Source organism: Gastrolobium bilobum, unplaced genomic scaffold (assembly GCF_033153095.1).
Source record: "Gastrolobium bilobum isolate Gb01-03AN ecotype WA unplaced genomic scaffold, APGP_CSIRO_Gbil_v1 utg20097, whole genome shotgun sequence".
In the NCBI taxonomy this organism is placed as follows: domain Eukaryota; kingdom Viridiplantae; phylum Streptophyta; class Magnoliopsida; order Fabales; family Fabaceae; genus Gastrolobium; species Gastrolobium bilobum.
The window spans coordinates 21,490-41,726 of record NW_026898994.1 but is presented as its reverse complement, the minus strand read 5'-3'; the positions used below and the strand labels follow the sequence as shown (position 1 = coordinate 41,726).

Sequence of the window (20,237 nt, the reverse complement as noted above, 5' to 3'; positions counted from 1 at the left end):
GCTTTCCCCTAAAAAGAGCAAACACTCAATGGAAGCTTTCTATGCTGCTTAGGGAAATACGGGATAATAGTCATGACATGTTACGCTAAAGTAATACTGCCTGCTTGGGAAAGATATTGATCTTGCCAACCCTATAGTTTGTCTCAAACTTTATCTATAATCGCAACATAATTCTGCTTGGTGGTGCACCCATGAATCATCCATGCCCCCAAGTACCTGCCTATATTTCAGACCCACTTAAACCCTTTCACCTCTGTGATGGCTAACTCAAGCTCTTCTGCCATATTTTTGGAGAAGAAATACTTGTTTTTCGCCATATTTTTGGAGAAGAAATACTTGTCTTTTGCATGCTATGTTTCTGGAGCGAGATCTCCTCAAACATATTTACACATTTTAGGACTACGACCAGCTGTTCCTGAGATGCCTCGATAAAGAGCAGTAAGTTATCCTCACACTGCAATATACTAGGACCCCCCAGGGGTGTAAATGGGTCGAGCGACTTGTCAGGGGCCTACAGCTTGGCCTGACTTGGCTTGACTAGTTTTACAAATAGTAGAGGCTTGAGTACTTTAAAAGGCCTAATTAAAAATTAGGCCACAAACCTATTTTAACAGGCTTGAATTCTAAGCCTTCAAGCCCAGCTTGTATTTTTTTTTTTTTTTTTATAAATAATGTTATATATTTTTAATAGAATAATATCTTTTTTATTTTTTAATAAAATAATAACTTGTTATTTTTAATAAAATAATGTCTTTTTATTTATCTTGTTATTTTTAATAATATAATATCTTATGATTTTTTAATTTTTGCAATCTTCCCGTTTCTCACTTGGAAAACAATTCTTTTATTAACCATAAATTCTTTCGCTGCCGCCGTTCTTCTCTCCTCGACCAAATTCGCTACTCTTCTACTCTATTCTCAACTTCCCATCCCTTCCAAACCATCTAACGCTCACCATCGACTCTCAAAATTTTCGTAGCTGATAGTAAGTCCTCATTTTTTGTCCGTTGACAAATTTGCATCTTTCCACAATTTTCGTTAATAAATAACATATTATTTAACTTATGAGTGTGTTTGCCTACAGATCTTGTTCTTATTTGTTAGGCATGTCTTTGTGTATGATATTTTTTCTCTTTATTTATTTAATTTTTTTTTGAAATATTTTCATACAAGTTGGTTGGTGGACGTCTACAGAGCTGATAACAATATTGAACACCGGAGTCAGAATGGTGTCCAACAATCTTGGAGGTGGGTTATTTGCATTGTAGCCTCTGCCACCAGCATTGTTATTATCTGCCATCTCTTGTATTGATTGTACAGGTACGCTCTTGAATTCTTCCCAAATAATCTGCTTGGCAACTTTCCTCAGTCTCCTCTCAGTCCTTGCAATTTCAGGATCTATCACAAAGTCTTTAGGAGCAATTCTATCTTGCATAAAACTCAGAAAAAATTGTTAGTAGCACCTGCAAAACACATAACAAGATAGAACAAGATAAGATAAAAATAAAAATAAAAATCCAATCTCAAAGATCAACGGTTATTTATAATATTGGAATTAAAATTCCCCGGCAACGGCGCCAAAAACTTGATGCTCACCGGCAAGTGTACCGATCGCACAAGTAATATAATGAGTAAGTAGAGTATCATATCCACAGGGATTGTAAACCAAGTACCACAATAACTAGTCCCCTTAAGTTGGAAAATTCGGTTGTTTTGGAAAATAGTGAATTGATGGTAAAATAAAGACAAATATATAAATATATAATTTTACAATTTAATAAGCAATGGTAAAAATTTGGATTTTTTTGAGAGAATAATAAAAAGGCATTGCAGCTAAGGTACACGCACCATATGATCCCTGCTTTAAAATTTGGATTGATTGAAAATGTTCATTCAATTTAATAACTCAGACAAATTATCATCTAAAATAATTAGTTAAATCCCAATCCCTTGGCAATCTAACCTTTTAATCCAATTGGAACCCTAATTCCTTAGCAATTCCGCATGAAATTAAGCATTAATCACGATAATTGAAACGACTGCAATTCACACAAGTCTATCCCTAGAGTATGCATAAATTGTTACTTTACCCTCTTTCAGAATCAAAAACCCCAATATTCCTATTGCGAGCCCTAATTCCCAAATTATTATCTCTTATTAGGTTGATCAAGTCTAACAGAAATAATAAACAATATGCACAGGGTAAAAATAAAATCTATTAAAATAAACGAGCGAAAATAATCAATCCATCGAAAAATGGTTCACATAGGGTTTTTGACCCTAACTACAATAAAAGAAATTAGCCAGCCATAGACATGGCTGACATAAAATTATAAAAGATAAAGATGAAAGAATGTAATTACAAAGAGAAACTAAGAACAATCCTCTGCTCTTCTCCTCCTTATGGAATCCTTGTTTTCTTCCGCCATCAAAAAGTATCTCTGAAAAAGCCCTCACAGCGTCCTTTTATAATCCTCTCTCGCTTCTTTCAAAATGCCCTTCAAAACACGGTAATGCTTTCCCGCAAACTGGCGCGGGATCGCGCCACTATGGGGACAGATCGCGCCAAAGTTCTGGAAAATGGCCTAGCAAACTGGCGCTGGATCGCGCCACTATGGCGCAAGATCACGCCAAAACTCTGGAAAATGGCCCAGGGAGACTGGTGCATCTCAGAACCACCACCCATGCGGATTCGCGCCAACAATCTTTTAAAATTTCGTTTTCTCCTTCTTTCTCCCTATATAAACATAACAAATATGTGAGAAATATCTTTGAAATGGAAAAGTCAATATAATAAGCAAATATGCATATAAACTGCTCTTTTATGACTTAATCCTTATCATTTTTAGCTTGGAAAACTATATATGTCATAGGCACATCAGTTATAATGCTTATGATTAAGTTAAGTTAAAGTTAAATACCTTGTTTAAGAAAGGAAAAAGTTAACTCACATTTTTATGTTAGAATAATTGATTAAGTCATAGTATAAGTGACAAAATAAGGTAATTATTTAAATATTTTTCTTAATTATTTTTGCTGTGTTTAATACTATAATTAATTAATACACCGATGTATACATGGTGTTGTATAAACAACCATTCGTATAATAAATAAAAAAGAAGCAATCCACATTCACATGCTAGTTAAGTGTAATATTGTGATTATTATTTGGGTTATCGTTCACTTTATGAGTCCTTAGGAAGACAACCACCTCATGGCAGGTGATAGTAATGTGTTCCTAATTCTCTCAATCAAGTCTTGAACGACTAGAATTTCAGAGAGGATTTTTTTGCAAAACTATTGTCAAGAGTGTAAGGTGAATCTTCTTTGTGAGGAACTTTTGTGCTAAAGGGAGGCCATTGTAGTAGAGCCGACAAAACGGGCTCGGCTTGGCGGGTCAACCCGTCCCATTATCTAAACGGGGCAGGGCGGACTGAGTTTTTCAACTCATCTCAAAAGAGGGTCGGACTCATTTTTTGACAGGCATAGACGGGTCGATGCGGGTCAATGTAAAATAGGTTCGGGTTGGCGGGCCAACTCGCCCAACCCACCAAATGGGGCGGGGCGGACTTAATTTTTCAGCCCACTTTCAAAAGCGAGACGGGACAGGCTGACTCATTTTTTGGACGGGGCGGGCTGACTCATTTTTTGGCCGCCCGACCCACTTTGCCACCTATAATTGTAAGGGGACTAGTGGAGTCCAAGAATCTAGTGTACACTTGCTCACCATAGGGTTTGGGAGCCTTACACATGCAAGCATTGATTGCTCATCAAATGGTGGTGCGAAAATGGGTGCATAATGGACTGCCATGCATCTAAGCAAGGCCCTAATTAGCTTTTACGATTTTCATTTTTATCCCAAACTTTTTCCTCATTTTATAAAATTTGTGCATAACGCAAATCACTATGTAATTATACTATTACAAGCACTTAGGCCTAAAAACATATTATTCTTGGGGTGTTATAAAACCAAATCTAATTTTATAGAAGCAGAAAAATTAAATATGAGGACATATTTTTACCAAAAATAAATAAATATATGAGGACATATATAATTTCGTTTCTTAAAAATGTACTTCTTTTAATTCAAGAAAGTTCCATTTATACAGATTGCCTTTTGAAATTGTTAATTTACTAACAAGTTCAGTTTATTGGAGTTGTTATCTTGTTAACAGATTCACCACTAATATATACAAACAAAGCTTTTAATGACCAAAACAATATGAATATTAATATTATTTAAAAATTAAATTATTTATTTACTGAAAGATCCCTCACAAAGTAAAAAGTATTTATCAAGAAATTTTTTTCTTCCCTGGATGTTTTCACTTTTCATGTACGACTTGTAGAGAATATATATTATTTATTAATTTTCGCAACAAAATCTTTCGTATCTTTTTACTCTTAATACTATAGTTAAGAGTGTTTTGCAGAGATTACCAAAAAAGAAAGAAAAAAAAGAGTGTTTTGCAGCAACCTTCCTCAGTACATTTTTCCTTATTCATTTATGAACAAAGGGAAATGAATTTCGAAAGCATAGAAGAAAAACAGTTAAATTATTATAATCATATTTATAGACACTGATAATATAAATAAAAAAGTTACAGTGAAATTCATTTAAAAATATGTATTGTAATAACAATTAATAAAAGTTTCAACTGCATTGTAAAAAAATTGAAATTCGTTAACTAAAATATTCAATGATATTATATTAACACTTCTTTACAGAAAATTATTTATTCTTTTAACATTGCCGCATTATGATTCCATTAAATTCAACATAATTATGATTTTTATCTAAATTCGATCTGACAGAATTAAAAATAATAATAAATATCATTAGGTAATAAATATAACCGTTATAAATTGTATTTTAATGATAAGATAATAATAACAAGATTGCATTTTCATCTACAATTGTCCTTTTTCAAATTCTGTAACTTATCCTATAATAATTTAATATTCTTTTTATTATTTTCATTATAAAAGTGAAAGTTTTTTATTTTACTTAAACCCTCTGATTATACCCATCAGCCTCAAACTCAAAACCCTCTCACCTTCCTCTTCCTCTCAACTATGCTTTGCCGGTGACACTCTGACCGGTCGCCGGTCGCCAATCGCCAATCGCCGATCACCGATCACCATATTTTTGTTACCCCTTTGGGTGCTGCTACTCCCATAATTCACCTCAATTGGATTCTGGGTATGCTTCTTTGATCACAACCCATATATGGGTTCCCAGTAAATTTGATCTTAAAGTTTGAATCTTTTCCTTACCCCTACATATTTTGATGTTTGTGTTGTTTACTTTTGTTCTGCATAAAGTATAATATCTATGCATCATATATTTACACTGAACTTATTTATTTATGTATTATTATGTTCTCTGATGGAGTGAGTTGGGTATTTTCTTGAATTGTAGGATTGAGAAGTTAGAAGTTAGAACACTATTGTTACTTTTATCATTATTTATGATTATTATTATTATTATGTAAATTCTATTTAGTAAGGGAAATACATGCAAGTGTTAAATTATGAATTTTGTATATCAGTGTAATTGTTTCTCTATTGCTAGCTTAATGGTGGCTAGTGGAATCTAAGGAAGGTGTATGGATAGGAGTATAGAGGGTCGAGTTAATTCATTTTTGTAGTTAGTGGAGCTCATTCAGTGACTTCAGAATCAAATTAAGCTGGAATTGAACTTGATTCACGCACTATGATATCTTTTTATGAGAAAATAAGCTGTAAATGTTTGCTGCAAATTTCAAATTGGGATGAATTGTGTATGCACCTGCTTAATTGGATTTTTTAGAAGAGCTATAATGTAAGCCTTGGGGGATTTTGAATTTTTTTGGTTAAACTTCTTATACTATTTATGTACTTATTATCATCATGGATTTTGGGAGTCTGGGATTGAATTCATTCTTTTTGTTTTTTAAATTATAGTGTTAAAACTTAAGCTGCACCATCTAGTATGTATATTATTCTCTGAAAAACAGTTTTTTTTTTTTTGGCATATACTATTTTCTGTACGACTGTTTGTTTATTAAGTGAGATCTTTCAATTACCAAAATAAAAAGTGTGAGATTTTTCTTCCACTGTTATTGCAGCTTTATATAGGATTAAGGAACCATTTTTGTGAACCTGAGGATTCCAAGCTCTAGTCCTGGCACAGTGTTAGAAGCTCATAATGGATTTGAAGGTTAAACGTATAAACTGGGTGGGGAATATTTACCAGAAGTTTGAAGCTGTGTGCCAGGAGGTGGATGATATTGTAGGCCAGGTGCTATTTCATTATTGCTTTGCTATTTGTTCTTATCATTTCTCTTACGCCCTCCCCCTCTCCTAACTGTGTTTAGAATCTCAAAAAGAATTTAGTATTTCATTTGCAAAATTCTTGTATGAACCTTGTTTGAAACGATATTAATTTAAGAATTCAATTCATTTACAAATAATTTTGTGTTATATTTGAGGTTCTAGAAAGCAGAACCTATCAATTTTGATAGGATTCTCAAATGATTTCTTTTCAGTTATTCTACAATTAAAGTATTCCGAACCAGAGGGTGGTTTAAAGAATAATGGCACCAATTATCTTTTGAGAAATAACAATCAGGGTTTCAATAGATTCGCGTATATTAAGACCAGTGAATCATTGAACAGCAACGATAATCACTTATATTGAATATTAAGCAACTAGGGAGGTAATTCCCTTACAATACCAAGAAGGAAATAATAATAATATTCTCAGTTACGCTACTAGGACTCTGTCCTTTACAATCAAGTAGACACTCTGTAACAATTATTCAAAATAGCAGAAATAACAACTAACAAGAGACCATTAGAGACTCCATGAATTTAGCACTCTTGCTCATCTGTTTACATACTAGTTCCTCCCACACTGAACCACCGAGTCCAGGTGCTACCACTACTCACAACTTCTCCAATGATCCCTCATTCCCCTCCCAACCGTCTCTCTTATTCCTCTCTCACCACTGCCCCCTCTCCCACATGACCCTCTCCATTCACAGCGTGTCATGTGGCTCTTTTTATAACTGATTGCTGTTGCTTGTGGCTTGCATATTCTTCCTCTTTGCTTCTCCTCTCACTTGGGCTGTGCTCTGTCTCATTGCTTCTCCTTTCATTTGGGCCATGGTCACCAGATTGGGCCACCTTCATGTCTCCTTCCATTTGGGCTTTAGCTCTCTCGCGTGTGTAATGTTTGTTAAAAGGCATTAGGGGTCCATCAATACTCCCCCCTGGAAGAATCACCTTGTCCTCAAGGTGAAAAAAAGAAAATTGCTGCCTGAACATTTCCATATCCTCCCATGTGCAGTCACAGTCAGGGAGAGTCTCCCACTGCACCAACAACTCTACCTTCCCATTCATCAACCGCCTAGAATCAAGGACAGCCACCGGTTGAACACTCAACTCCAATGTATCATCCAAGCATTTTGGTAATAGCAGAATTGGTACCACCGGCTGAACAACCAACTTAAGTTGAGAAACATGAAATACGGGATGTACCTTTGAATATGAAGGAAGCTCTAAGCGGTAAGCCACTGCCCCAACACGTTCTACTACCTTAAAAGGTCCATAAAAACGTGGGCTTAATTTTTGGTTGATCCTTTTAGCTAAAGAGCGCATTTTATAAGGCTGTATCTTCAAAAATACACTGTCACCCACTTCAAACTGAAGCTCCCTTCTTTTCTGGTCTGCTTGAAATTTCATGCGCTGCTGTGCTCGATTCAAATGTTGCCTGAGATCATCCACCACTGCATCTCTAGCAATCAGCCACTGATCTAACACATCTACCCGAGTTCCTCCTCTTTCAAAACGGATTAAAGAAGGGGGGTCCTGGCCGTAGACAGCCTTGAATGGTGTCATGCCAGTCGATCTATTATAAGATGTGTTGAACCAGAATTCTGCCCATGATACCCACTTAGCCCAGCCACGAGGATGCCCATTAATAAAACACCTCAAATATGTCTCAACAGTCCTATTCACCACTTCAGATTGTCCGTTGGTTTGTGGATGATAAGAAGAGCTAAAACGTAATTTAGTACCTGACATTTTGAATAACTCCTTCCAAAACATGCTCATAAACACCCGGTCCCTATCCGAGACAATAGATTTTGGGAAACCATGTAAACGGACAATTTCCTTCACAAATAACTCCGCAACATCTTGAGCATGGTAAGGATTATGCAAAGTTATCAAATGCGCGTATTTGGTCAGCCTATCAACCACCACCATTATGGTGTCAACCCCCTGAGACTTGGGTAAACCCCCAATAAAATCCATTGATACATCTTCCCATGCTCTCTCCGGTAGTGGCAATGGCTGCAAAAGCCCCGCGGGTAACAGCCCCTCGTACTTTTGTTGTTGGCAAACTCCACACTGTCAGACAAACTCAGCCACCCTTTTGCGCATGCCCTTCCAATAAAACACAGCAGCAATGCGTTTAAAAGTTCGCAATTCCCCAGAATGTCCTCCTAAGGGAGAAGAGTGAAACTCAGATAAAATGGCAAGAATTTGTGCAGAATTTTTGGGTATCACCAACCTATTTTTAAACCACAAACAACCCTTACTGACATGGTACCCCGGATGTGATTGAGCATCCTGTAACAGATCTGTGATTATTTTTTGTGTGGAAACATCATATAAAACTTCATCAGCTATGTCCTGCAAATCGGGACTGTTGACCAAAGTCAGCTCCCTGCACTCCATTACTCTTGATAAGGCGTCATCAGCCTTATTCTCCGCTCCGGGCTTAAATTGTATTGCTCGGTTAAATATTTGAGGCTGCAACAAATAATGACCCCATTTGTGAACGGCAAACACTATAGCCTTCAACTCCCTCTCATACACAGACAGCTTCTTTGCTTGATCCGAGAAGGCTTGACTCAAAAATGAGATAGGACACCCTTTCTGCATAAGGACAGCCCCCATACCAATACCCGAAGCATCCATTTCGACCACAAATGTCTCCTCAAAGTCGGGTAAAGCTAGTGCGGGAAGCTTCACCATTTCAGCCTTCAACATTTCAAAGGCTTTCTGTGCCTCCTCATCCCATAAAAAGCAGTCCTTCTGCAACAGATATGTGAGGGGTCTTGCCATATGACCGTACCTCCTCACAAACCTCCGATAGTATCCAGTAAGTCCCAAAAAACCCCGTAGCTCCTTTAAATTGCGAGGCACCGGCCACAATTGCACAACTTGTAATTTTTGCGGGTCTGTTTTGACACCATCCTTAGATACCACATGACCCAAGTACTCCAGTTCATCTTTAGCAAAGCTGCATTTTTTATAATTAGCGAAGAGTTTCTGCTGCCTCAAGATGTCCAGCACTACCCGCAGGTGATGCTTATGATGCTTCTCATCTTGGCTGTATACCAAGATATCATCAAAAAATACCAAGATGAACTTACGCAAATGGGGCTTGAAAATGGTATTCATCAACGATTGGAAGGTTGACGGGGCATTTTTCAGCCCAAATGGCATTACGAGATACTCGTAGTGCCCCTCATGCGTACGAAAAGCAGTCTTCTCTATGTCTTCCACCCTCATCAATATTTGATTATACCCCGATTTCAAATCCAATTTTGAAAAAATTCCAGCCCCATTCAACTCATCCAGAAGCTCGTCAATCACCGGAATAGGGAACTTGTCAGTTACAATTACCTTATTTAGAGCACGGTAATCTACACACTTCCATCCTTCTTCTTGACCATTATCAGGGGACAAGAGTAAGGGCTGCTACTAGGCTGTATCATGCCCGCTGTCAACATCTCTTTAATGAACTTTTCAATCTCTTCCTTTTGATAGTGTGGGTAACGGTATGGCCTCACATTGGGTATTTCTACTCCTTCCTTCAAGACTATTTGATGATCACATGCCCTGCTAGGGGGTAGGGCTGAAGGCAACTGAAACACAGGTTGATACTCTTGAAGCAGTGCTGCAATCTGGGACGATACCCCCTCAAGGGAATCTGGGTTCAACGAAATCAATCCCAACTCCACATAAAACCTTTCATCATTTTTCTTTCAGGAACGGCTCACCCCTTTACTTGAAACCTGTTTGCATGACAAGGTGGGATCTCCCTGTAGCTTGACATTATTTCCCTTCCAAGGGATCTCCAACAACAACTCCTTGAAATTTGCCCGAATGTCTCCTAGCTCCTCTAACCAAGTGAAACACAGAACCAAATCCACACCACTTAAATTGAAAACAAAGAAATCTTGAGTTACAGACAAACCTGGTAATTCCAAGTATAGCCCCTTGCATACTCCTTTACTCCTCACTCGATGACCATCGCCCACTTCTACCTTGGAGCCTCGCGTTCCATCGACTGACAACTCAAGAGTGTCCACCAACTTCTCTGCTATGAAGTTGTGGGTAGCATCTGTGTCAATAAGAACCACCACCCGTTGGCCTTCTAGCTGGCCCCACAATTTCAGGGACCGGTTCGACGTCCACCCCACCACACTTTGCATGCTCAACTGGACCGTTTCCTCGTTCCTATCCTCCCCCGCTTCCAGCATCTCCTCTTCCACGCTGGTTTCGTTTTCTCCCTCGCCCAAAATCAGCAACCTCATCTGAGCATACTGACAAACGTGGCCCGGACCAAATGGTGCGTCACACTTGAAACAAGTATTTTGTCTCCGTCGATCGTCCCTCTCCTCTTGACTCAGCCTCCTATAGTTCGAACGCTGCGACCCCACGCCGCTGCCGACTGACGAGCTTCTCCCCACTGGTGTTGCTGTATTCGCATTCTGGTGGTTAGGGTTCACACTAGCGGCTGATGCTTGGCCCCCTTGTGAATTGTTATGGAATTGGGCTGTACAATTATTAGTAAAAGGCCCATTTCTATTGGGCCCACCCTTCCCAGGCAAAGCTGACCGGCCCACATAGTTATTCCCAAACCCGTTTCCCCCTTTCCACTTCGTCGTTACCCTCCCCAGTTCCTTCTCTCTTTCTTCCACCTTCTGAGCTAGCACCATAGTTTGGTTTAAATCCATGGGAGAGTGAAGCCTTACCTCAGCTCTAATCTCCTTTCTCAAACCGGTGAGAAAGGCAGCTTGCATCATATCATCGCGGGAATTCCTCAGTGGTGCCGGCAATATCTCAAACTTCTCCCTGTAATCCGCCACCGTCCCCTCCTGTCATAGGGGTTCCCTGTGGATGATACATGGAACCTCTGTAAAATGGCGTTTCGGAGGCCCTCCCAATTCATCGTGGGATTTCTTGGCTCCCACCATTGAAACCAACTTAGCGCGCGTCCCTCCAAACATATGGACCCAGTCTCCACTTGCTCCTCAGCAGGAATATGGTTTATATGGAAGTACCTTTCCGCTCGAAAAATCCACCCATACGGATCATCTCCGTTGAAATATGGCACCTCTACTCTTTTCATTCTTTCTTCATCTCTCAACACGCGATGAAGTTCAGCGTTCACTCCCTCGTGAGTGCCGCCCCCTCCTTCATTGGTTCGCCCTTGATTTCCAGTAGCTGCAAGCTCCTGAAGGGTACGCATCATAACTGACAAATTAGCTTCTATTCGATGGATTCCCTCCTCCGTTCTAGCCACACGTGCTTCCAACGCCTCCATTCGATGATCCATGTTTCTGGTTAACACCATTCACAGTTTTCCCCAGGTAAAGTGCTTTGATACCAAATTAATGGCACCAATTATCTTTTGAGAAATAACAATCAGGATTTCAATAGATTCGCGTATATTAAGACCAGTGAATCAATGAACAACAACGATAATCACTTATATTGAATATTAAGCAACTAGGGAGGTAATTCCCTTACAATACCAAGAAGGAAATAATAATAATATTCTCAGTTACGCTACTAGGACTCTGTCCTTTACAATCAAGTAGACACTCTGTAACAATTATTCAAAATAGCAGAAATAACAACTAACAAGAGACCATTACAGACTCCATGAATTTAGCACTCTTGCTCATCCGTTTATATACTAGTTCCTCCCACACTGAACCACCGAGTCCAGGTGCTACCACTACTCACAACTTCTCCAATGATCCCCCATTCCCCTCCTAACCGTCTCTCTTATTCCTCTCTCTCCGCTGCCCCCTCTCCCACATGACCCTCTCCATTCACAGCGTGCCACGTGGCTCTTTTTATAACTGATTGCTGTTGTTGTGGCTTGCATATTCTGCCTCTTTGCTTCTCCTCTCACTTGGGCTGTGCTCTGTCTCATTGCTTCTCCTTTCATTTGGGCCCTGGTCACCAGATTGGGCCACCTTCATGTCTCCTTCCCTTTGGGCTTTAGCTCTCCTGCGTGTGTAATGTTTGTTAAAAGGCATTAGGGGTCCATCAAAGAACTTCCATTTATTGGAACTTCTTATTCCAGTATTCCACTTGTTGCTCTGATCTTTGCACTGTTTCTTTTACTGGTACATTGCATGTTTGAGGTTTGTTACATTGCAATCTTAAAGTGCTGTTGCTATTTTCTTTTAATTGATTGTGTTCAGGATGCTGTTAAATATCTTGGGAATCAGGTCCAGAATGTTGGAGATAGCATGAAAAAGTTCTATTCTGGAGTTGTACATGAGCTACTTCCTTTTCCTACCTCACCCAGTTCTACAAAACATGAAGCTCATTCAGTGGCTTTGAAAAATAACATTGGATCTTCAGTTAAGTCAGTTGCTGGTGTTAAAGATATTAATAAAAAAGGGGATGAGGAAAACCCTGTCAATAATTTTATTGAGTCATTGAAGGGTTCCAATAAAATTGATCTTGCTAATGATCAGCAAGCTGGTGGTCCCATCAAGCATGACCTTGTAAATCAAGTTTGTGATGAAACTTGCTCAGATTCCTTAGATGTGGAAGATTCTTACATAACTCAGGATGTTGGAGATAGTGTGAAAAAGTTCTATTCTGGAGTTGTACCTGAGCTACTTCCATTTCCTACCTTGGTCAGTTCTACAAAATATGAAGCTCATTCAGAGGATTTGGAAAACAACATTGGATCTTCAGTTAAGTCAGTTGCTGGTGTTAAAGATATTAATAATGAAGGGGATCAGGAAAGCCCTGTCAGTAATTTTATTGAGTCGTTGCAGGATTCCAATGTAATTGATCAGCAAGCCTGTGTTCCTATCAAGCATGACCTTGTAAATCATGTTAGTGATGAAACTAGCTCAGATTCCCTGGAGGTGGAAGATTCTTACGTAACTCAGGAAGCAGTTGGTGATGACTCAAGAGAAACTTGTGGGGCTAAAAATGAAAACTTGCATGTAAGCATTGAAGAGATTGCCGTAGAGTCTGCACCTAAACTGATGATTTTGATATCTGTTAAAGAGAAAGAACCCCTTGAATTCTCAATACATAATGAATCCTATTCTGATTCTTCTGGTAGTGGATGTGGAGTTTTGCTCAAAACGAAGGATAATATAGATTTGAATGCAGAACAAAACTCATGTTTGATTGTTGAAGAAAATGCTTTGAGTTCATCTAGCTCTGAAGTGTTGAATTTCACGTCTCTTGGTGAGAAAGAATCGACTAAAGTCTCCTTATTCAGTAAATTGTCAGATGCTTTTGATAAGGATACATGTGGTATACTAGCTGAAGATTCACCTGCTGCTTCTGTTGTGTCATGCAAAAGGCCACCAATGATGGAACCTCTTTGCTTTAAAAGTTCCTTTGAAATTGAATCTTGCAGAAACAATTCAGGTGATTTTGCTTCGTATATTTCTGATAGTTCCGCGGTACATGTATGTTGTGAACCATCCCTCCATGTATCTGGTCAGATCATGGAATCCCAGGGTGGACTTGTTTCCTCTGGCTGCTGTCAATCAATGCAATCAAAGGGTTGGTACCTTTGAATTTTCATTTATGAGAACTTTTCTTCGATTCCTTACATAACACTGTAACTGGGTTTTATTACTTATGGATTGTTAGAGGACGATAATTCCAAGGTCAACGAAGTACTATCTTTGGATAATTCATCTAGAATCACACATGGCAGATATGTTCTGCTCATGACAGGGCTATAATATCGTTGTCAGATATAGTTAAGTTAAATGATTTTTTAAAATGCTATATTTATTGAAAAGATTTTAGACTCTGGATAAAATATTTAAAAAAAATTATGCTTTGAAATATCTTGTTTCACTATTATGGGCTTTGGGCTTAATGGTATGCACAGTCAAAGCAATCTGTGCAGTACCAAATTTATAGGACTGGGAAAGCTGCTATTTTTGCAAATCTGATGGTGGGGACTAGAGAAGCAGTTAATTATATGCTTCTTTAATGTCCAGTCACCAATATTTCAATGGAGTTGATATTCTCTCTTTTGAATTTTATTGGTGATGTTGGTTAGGTTTTTAGGTTCAAACGTACTTTTGTCAATTGCCTACAGTCTTGATTCGTGGAAAGAGTGGACTGCTTGCAATGTTGCATTGCTTGATATGGTATTTCTGCAATCAGAAACACAAAATCACTTTAGGGAAATATAAACCTCTTATTTTTTGCTAAGTGAAATTTTCTAGAGTATGTTTACTTGAAGTTGAAATTGTTTTTCCTGATGTTCTTTCAACATATTCTTTTCCTTTTTCTTTTTTCTTTTTTACTTTGGGCATTGTGTCTATCTCAATCACACCGAGCTACATAGTGTATCCAAACTTGTGCTAATACTTGACTAGTTTAATTCTAGTTTTTTGTTAGTATTTTATTTATGGTTAAAATTCAAATAAATGGAGATAAAATAAGAATTGATCCTTTACAAGTGGAGATCACAAATTAACAGAAGGAACACAAATTTTACTTAGAAATCTTATAATTGATGATGTTTACGTGCTTATTTAAGTGTATTGTCACCTATCTAATATATGTTTTTTTTTGTTCAGATGAATCACTGGTCAGTTCTATTGATTTAAGCTTGGAAGACATTCAATTGAACAATGATGCAAAGCTTGAGGAAAGTTGTGTATTTGTGGATGATAGTGAACTCCGTGCAGTCTCATACAGAGCCCAAAAGCTTAGATCATACAGGGTACTCTCTTTGTCCTCACTTATAATGTGTTTCAATGTATGAACTTATTATGTAAGTATATCTATATATTGTATAATTACGCGTTGTATATAAGTTCTATGCTTTAGAACAATTTGAAATTTACCAACACACACCCCTGGTCTTTCCCTAAAAATGCTACCGTTATTTTTCATTATAGAAGAAAATGTAATTGCTTTGGCAGATATCACTTGATTCCTTGTATTTTATATAAAAAAGGGTAGAAGAAGAAGAAGAAAATGAAGTTTATTTTATGAAATAAGTTATGCTTTTAGGAAAATTAAGAAATCTTGTATGCGCCATTACACTCTTCTTTCTTCTGACAGAAAAGAATCCAGGATGCATTTGCTTCTAAGAAGAGGTTAGCAAAGGAGTATGAACAGCTAGCAATATGGTATGGAGACACTGATATTGAGCTCAGTCAAGGTTTATCACAAACACTCTTTCCATTTAGCTCCAGAACATGCGTGGACTCAAAGGATTTGCAAGTGCAGCATGCTTCTGAATCTGAGTGGGAGCTGCTGTAATTATAATTACGAGGCATGTAGATAATAATGGACCAATTGCATTGGCTCTTTTATTTTGCAAATGTACATGTTGAAGGTGGTATAGTACTTGCTGAGAATAGCATTGTTTAGGTTTCCATGGAGAACATGCTAATAATAACTTAAATAAGTTATTTGTGGTCATAATTGTCAACGAAGCGTTGGTTCTTTGAAAATAGTATCGACTTATTGATTGTTAGTTAATCAATTTCTGCTATGAGTACAAAAGAGTGCTGGACTTTGTAAATAAATGTAGAATGATGAACTCATGAAAATTATGAATGTGCCTCACATCTGAAAGATGTTTGTACTTTCTGTCATGGTATATTTGCCCCATGTCAAGAAAAGTTTTGATGATTCTTCAACAGATATGCATATAGAATTTCATTCCATGCATCAGGGACTCCAGGTAAGCACCAGTGAATGCAATCAGCAAAAGATTTTGGGTTGGCTCTTTGTTCTTTTGTCAAGAGCTTGCCCTTTCTTTCTCCATAAACTGATGTGTGAGCATCTTTTCTGTACTCTGATAATTGGGTGATGTTCAACAAGGTGACATCTATTTTCAGTTCTTGTAGTGCATTATTTATTATCTTCATAATCTCAAGACTTGATCCGGTACCCCAATATGGACCTTGGATTGGGTATGACTCATTGAAGCAGTTTTCATTACTTCCTGGCTTCCATTCCCAGCTCCTGCAGAAGAAAATCAGTTGTCATTTTTGGGAATGAGCTTGACCGAGTTAGCCACATTTCCTTCAATAATTGTTTTTTGACATCATTAATTTTTTTAAAGCCGCATTTGGCAACGGTAACGTTGTTCCTTGTAAGTTGTAACTAAAAGGCCACAGGTTCGATTATAGAAAACAGTCTCTTTATAAAAAAAAATACATGGATAACATGGATAAGGATGCGTAAAATTGATCCTCACTCTACTCTCTCAAGTTGAACGGGGGTTTGCTCATTTTTTGTTTAATTTTTAAAGTTGTTCCTTGGTGACTAAAAAGTCATGTTTGAAATGAGGAAACTATATTTTAAAAAATGCAAGAATAAAGTTGTGGACAGAGATTTTCGGTGGCTTTATTTGTTTTTGTTGTGTTTCCATTCCAAATCGAGTGAGTTGTAGTAAAAAGAGGTGATAGTCTAAATTAAGCAAATTTTGGTTGAAGAAAAAAGATTGTGAGAACTCACCATAGATGTGTTGGTGACATACTCATAAAAAAGACCTTTTGAGTCAGCGGTTTAATATTTGATTCTAACCAATTTGCCCAAGTTTTCAATGCCAATCTGTATGCTGTGGTGACATTATATTCTTGGACATGGTGTGGTGATCCATATCTGAAACATAAGAAGAAAATGTTTCAAACCAATTCATTGGAAAGGAAGAAAGAAAGTGGTGCTATGAACATTCAACTACATCAGAGTTTAGATACTCACGTAGCATTGATCAAAGGCTTATACATCCACCAAACATAACTCTCAAACACCAAAATGTCCACTCCTTGCCAATGTTTCCCATGATTAGCAATGGAGTCTAGTCTAACCATTCGTTTATGGACAGTATGATTTGTTGCATGATCTGAAATGGATTCAACGATGAATGGAGCCCAGTAGTATTCAATCGATGCATTGAACTCCTACAAAAACAAAGCTACAGAAAATTGAGTTTGATGACTATTTCATCATTAAATAAAACTTCACAAACTATGTAATAAAATGATAATACAAGGTGAAAGTAGTATGTTTAAGCTTGGTGTTTAGACATATGAGAGGCACATACTAATATACCTCAGCTTTGAAGATCTTCATAGGTGGAATTCTTTGGAGGGATTTCTTTCCTTCTGGAATTATGGATTGTACCAAACAGATCAGAGACTCAAATTGGCCTCTTTGTAATGAGTCTCCGATAAACATCATTCTCTTGTTCCTCAACATGTGCAACAACTTCAAAGGGTCAAATCTGAAGTCAAGAAGCATAGAACAATCTTGTTATGCTCACACGCAGTTTCAAATCCGTGTCACTAATCAAGGAAATATTTCAGGTCTATGAGGATTCATATCTAAGTGAATAAAAAGATTTCAATATCACTACTAATTGCTTATTTGATTACTCTAGATTCATGCAATGGCTTGGAAGAGAAAAAATGATGCCGAAGCACATAAAAAATAGGCTAAACAGATGAATTCGGATAAATAAAGAGAACGCTTACTCTCGAAGAAGAAAAAAATAACAATATTGAATAATTCAACACTAACATAAGTTGGTCTGAAACACCCTTAAAAAGCGATTAAAATAAGTAGTGCAAAAGTACGAAGCTAATAACCAAATAATAATAGATGAGGGATATTCTTACTACCAAAATCTTCTACTACCAACTCATTACCTATCTAATAACCATTGGATCAACATTTTCTCTTTTTTCAAATTTTTTTTAACATTCTCTCTCTTTGATTCAATGGTGATTAGATAGGTAGTAAGTTAGTAGTAAAAATTTTTGGTAGTAAGAATATCCTTCCTCATAATAATAATGGTAGCTCAGTAGTTGACGCTAGAAACTGAGCAAGTAGAGGTAAGAGCAAGTGTTTGATCTTCTTCGGTATCGTCTTTGGGAGGTATTTAAAGCCTTAATCTAGGTACCCGTCTCGAATTGGACTAGTTGCGAAACGATAAACCGATTGGAATATCTCTAAAATAAAAAAAAAAAAAATAAAAAGTACGAAGCTAACATTAAAAATGAAAATAATCCTAAAAAGCTATCAAACAATCCCAAAACACAAAAAAACACTAGATCTCATCTTGTCATAATGCTATTGCTTAGAGGCCCGTTTCCATGTAACCGGTCAAAGTTGAGCCCATTCTAAGATCAGACCCTTAGATGCACCAAGAAAACTAATTTGAAAAATGCTGGTGAAATGAAACTTAAAGTGCTTGAACTTTCAAGTTAATGTCATAACTCATAATGCATGGTTAGAAAGTTAGAGCATCTAAAATGGTTGGTTACCTTGGGAGGTTGCATCCATGAGGCTGCCACCTCCAATTCTTGTATAAAGAATCAGGTCTCCCATTCTTCTGGCAAGTTGTCTGTTTAACCAAGTAAGGGCAATTCTCTTCTTCATAAAGAGGATAGGACACATTATCCCACACCCATGTCCCTTCAAATACATTGCAATCTTCCTCAAAACGATCCTCTGGCAAAACTACAACTGGTAATCTATTTCTTTCACCTTGTGGCTTGCCATAGAGCCTATAAACATGGCTCTGCTTCAAACTATCTAGGACTAACCTTGCAGTTCCTAAGATTAGAATTGAATACAACACAATTTGGAAGATGGATTGGATCCGGCGATCAAACAAAGACTTAAAAGACTGCATTGACATGGGGTTGTTGAAGGAATTGAAAACTTCTAGAGTTCTAACTTTTGTTACAAACATTTTCCAGTACATGATTTTGTAGCTTGCTTGAGTTTAAAGCACTTAAGAAAAACACCCTTTGCAACAAACGGTTGGTAGGATCAAAGTTTAGGTGTTGAAAATATTAAGATTGAAGGAACATACCTTGGCATTTTCATGTGTCAAATTGGAATTATTCTAAACAACCAATTCAATCTAAAAGTTTAAATTATAAAATAAATATTTATAGTTTTATATTTATCCAACACAGATAAGGTTATTTTCCTTATTCAAAGAAGCATATAAAAATTTTAAAAATAAAATGCCAATAATTAAGAATAACAAAATTTTAATCATCCAGATTATGAACTTACAGAAAAAAAAAATTTCTATATATTTTTCCCAAACTCGTCACTTTGAAGATGATTAACAGTGGAGCACGTACTTCCCTTTTCTTCATGTTATCATCTTTTGAAATATGTGCACTTCGTTCCTTGAAATTGCGATGCATGTGGAGTTTTCATCTTTTCTATTTGATTTGATTAATCACTTTTCAGCTTGCAATTTGTTGATTAATTGAATTAGATGCATCATTTGCAAATGAAGTTTAAACAGTACTTAAATTTGGAGGTCCCCTTGTCACGATTCTTATACTCCGACCACACATTTAAGATTAATGAAAAATTTGTTTCTGTTAAACTTCTTAAGATTAAGAAATCAGCCATTCTTTGTATCCGATCCGAAACTTCAACCATGTTTGTCAATGATTTCACTACTTCAAGAATTCAGTTACATCAGCTAAAGCCCAAATCCCTTGGTATCTTAATCATTCAAGAAAATCCTAATCCCTTAATAAAATCAAAAATCGATTTAAGCATTAAGAAAAGAGGACTTATAAAGATTGTGTATCTCAAGGTCATCAAGCGAGTTTATGGTAATTTTGCACAATTCCAATTTATATACCTAGATTCCTCTACAATATATAATATTTGAATCACTCTATGGGTGAAAAGTCATAAAAGCAATAAGAATAGGATAAAGTACTCAATAGAAGAAAAAAAATATATTGAGCACGATCCTAGCTTAGTAGCACAATTAGTTTGGTTATATCATATAACCGTATTTCATTGGAATTCCTTTTTAATATAGTATATTTTTTCACATAATATAGCATATCCTCATGCAGAAATATAGGGAGTTTTGTTTCCCTAAGCAATGGTCTAGCTATTGATTGGAGATGTTTAATGAATGATTTTGCTAAACCATT

At 37.0% G+C, this 20,237-nt stretch overlaps 2 protein-coding genes across 3 annotated transcripts; one reads left to right on the top strand and one right to left on the bottom strand.

Annotated features, from left to right (window-relative positions):
• Nucleotides 1-5,044: 5,044 nt before the first annotated feature.
• Nucleotides 5,045-15,857, top strand: LOC133286090 (uncharacterized). 2 transcript variants are annotated; one of them, XM_061483435.1, is made up of 5 exons: nt 5,045-5,203; nt 6,111-6,283; nt 12,501-13,836; nt 14,874-15,019; nt 15,364-15,857. In XM_061483435.1, exons 2-5 carry the CDS (start codon nt 6,191-6,193, stop codon nt 15,562-15,564), a joined length of 1,776 nt encoding a protein of 591 aa, XP_061339419.1. In that variant the 5' UTR covers nt 5,045-5,203; nt 6,111-6,190; the 3' UTR covers nt 15,565-15,857. The 2 variants fall into 2 exon arrangements, with proteins under 2 accessions (XP_061339419.1, XP_061339420.1); XM_061483436.1 differs by having other exon boundaries at nt 12,501-13,698; nt 15,364-15,855.
• A 6-nt stretch (nt 15,858-15,863) lies between these two features.
• LOC133286091 (protein trichome birefringence-like 31) lies at nt 15,864-18,958 on the bottom strand. Its single transcript, XM_061483437.1, has 5 exons — nt 18,582-18,958; nt 17,368-17,539; nt 17,017-17,216; nt 16,771-16,917; nt 15,864-16,275 (listed from the first exon to the last, which is right to left on the bottom strand). The coding sequence occupies exons 1-5, from the start codon at nt 18,956-18,958 to the stop codon at nt 15,921-15,923; spliced, it is 1,251 nt and encodes a 416-aa protein (XP_061339421.1). The 3' UTR covers nt 15,864-15,920.
• Nucleotides 18,959-20,237: the final 1,279 nt, after the last annotated feature.

Coding starts and splice junctions, on each gene's coding strand:
- LOC133286091 (XM_061483437.1), bottom strand. CDS start 18,958: ATGTCAATGCAGTCTTTTAAGTCTTTGTTTGATCGCCGGATCCAATCC. Junction 17,540..18,581: donor CATGGATGCAACCTCCCAAG/GTAACCAACCAT, acceptor TCTTGACTTCAG/ATTTGACCCTTTGAAGTTGT. Junction 16,918..17,016: donor AAGCCTTTGATCAATGCTAC/GTGAGTATCTAA, acceptor CTTATGTTTCAG/ATATGGATCACCACACCATG.
- LOC133286090 (XM_061483435.1), top strand. CDS start 6,191: ATGGATTTGAAGGTTAAACGTATAAACTGGGTGGGGAATATTTACCAG. Junction 6,284..12,500: donor TGGATGATATTGTAGGCCAG/GTGCTATTTCAT, acceptor GATTGTGTTCAG/GATGCTGTTAAATATCTTGG. Junction 13,837..14,873: donor TCAATCAATGCAATCAAAGG/GTTGGTACCTTT, acceptor TTTTTTGTTCAG/ATGAATCACTGGTCAGTTCT.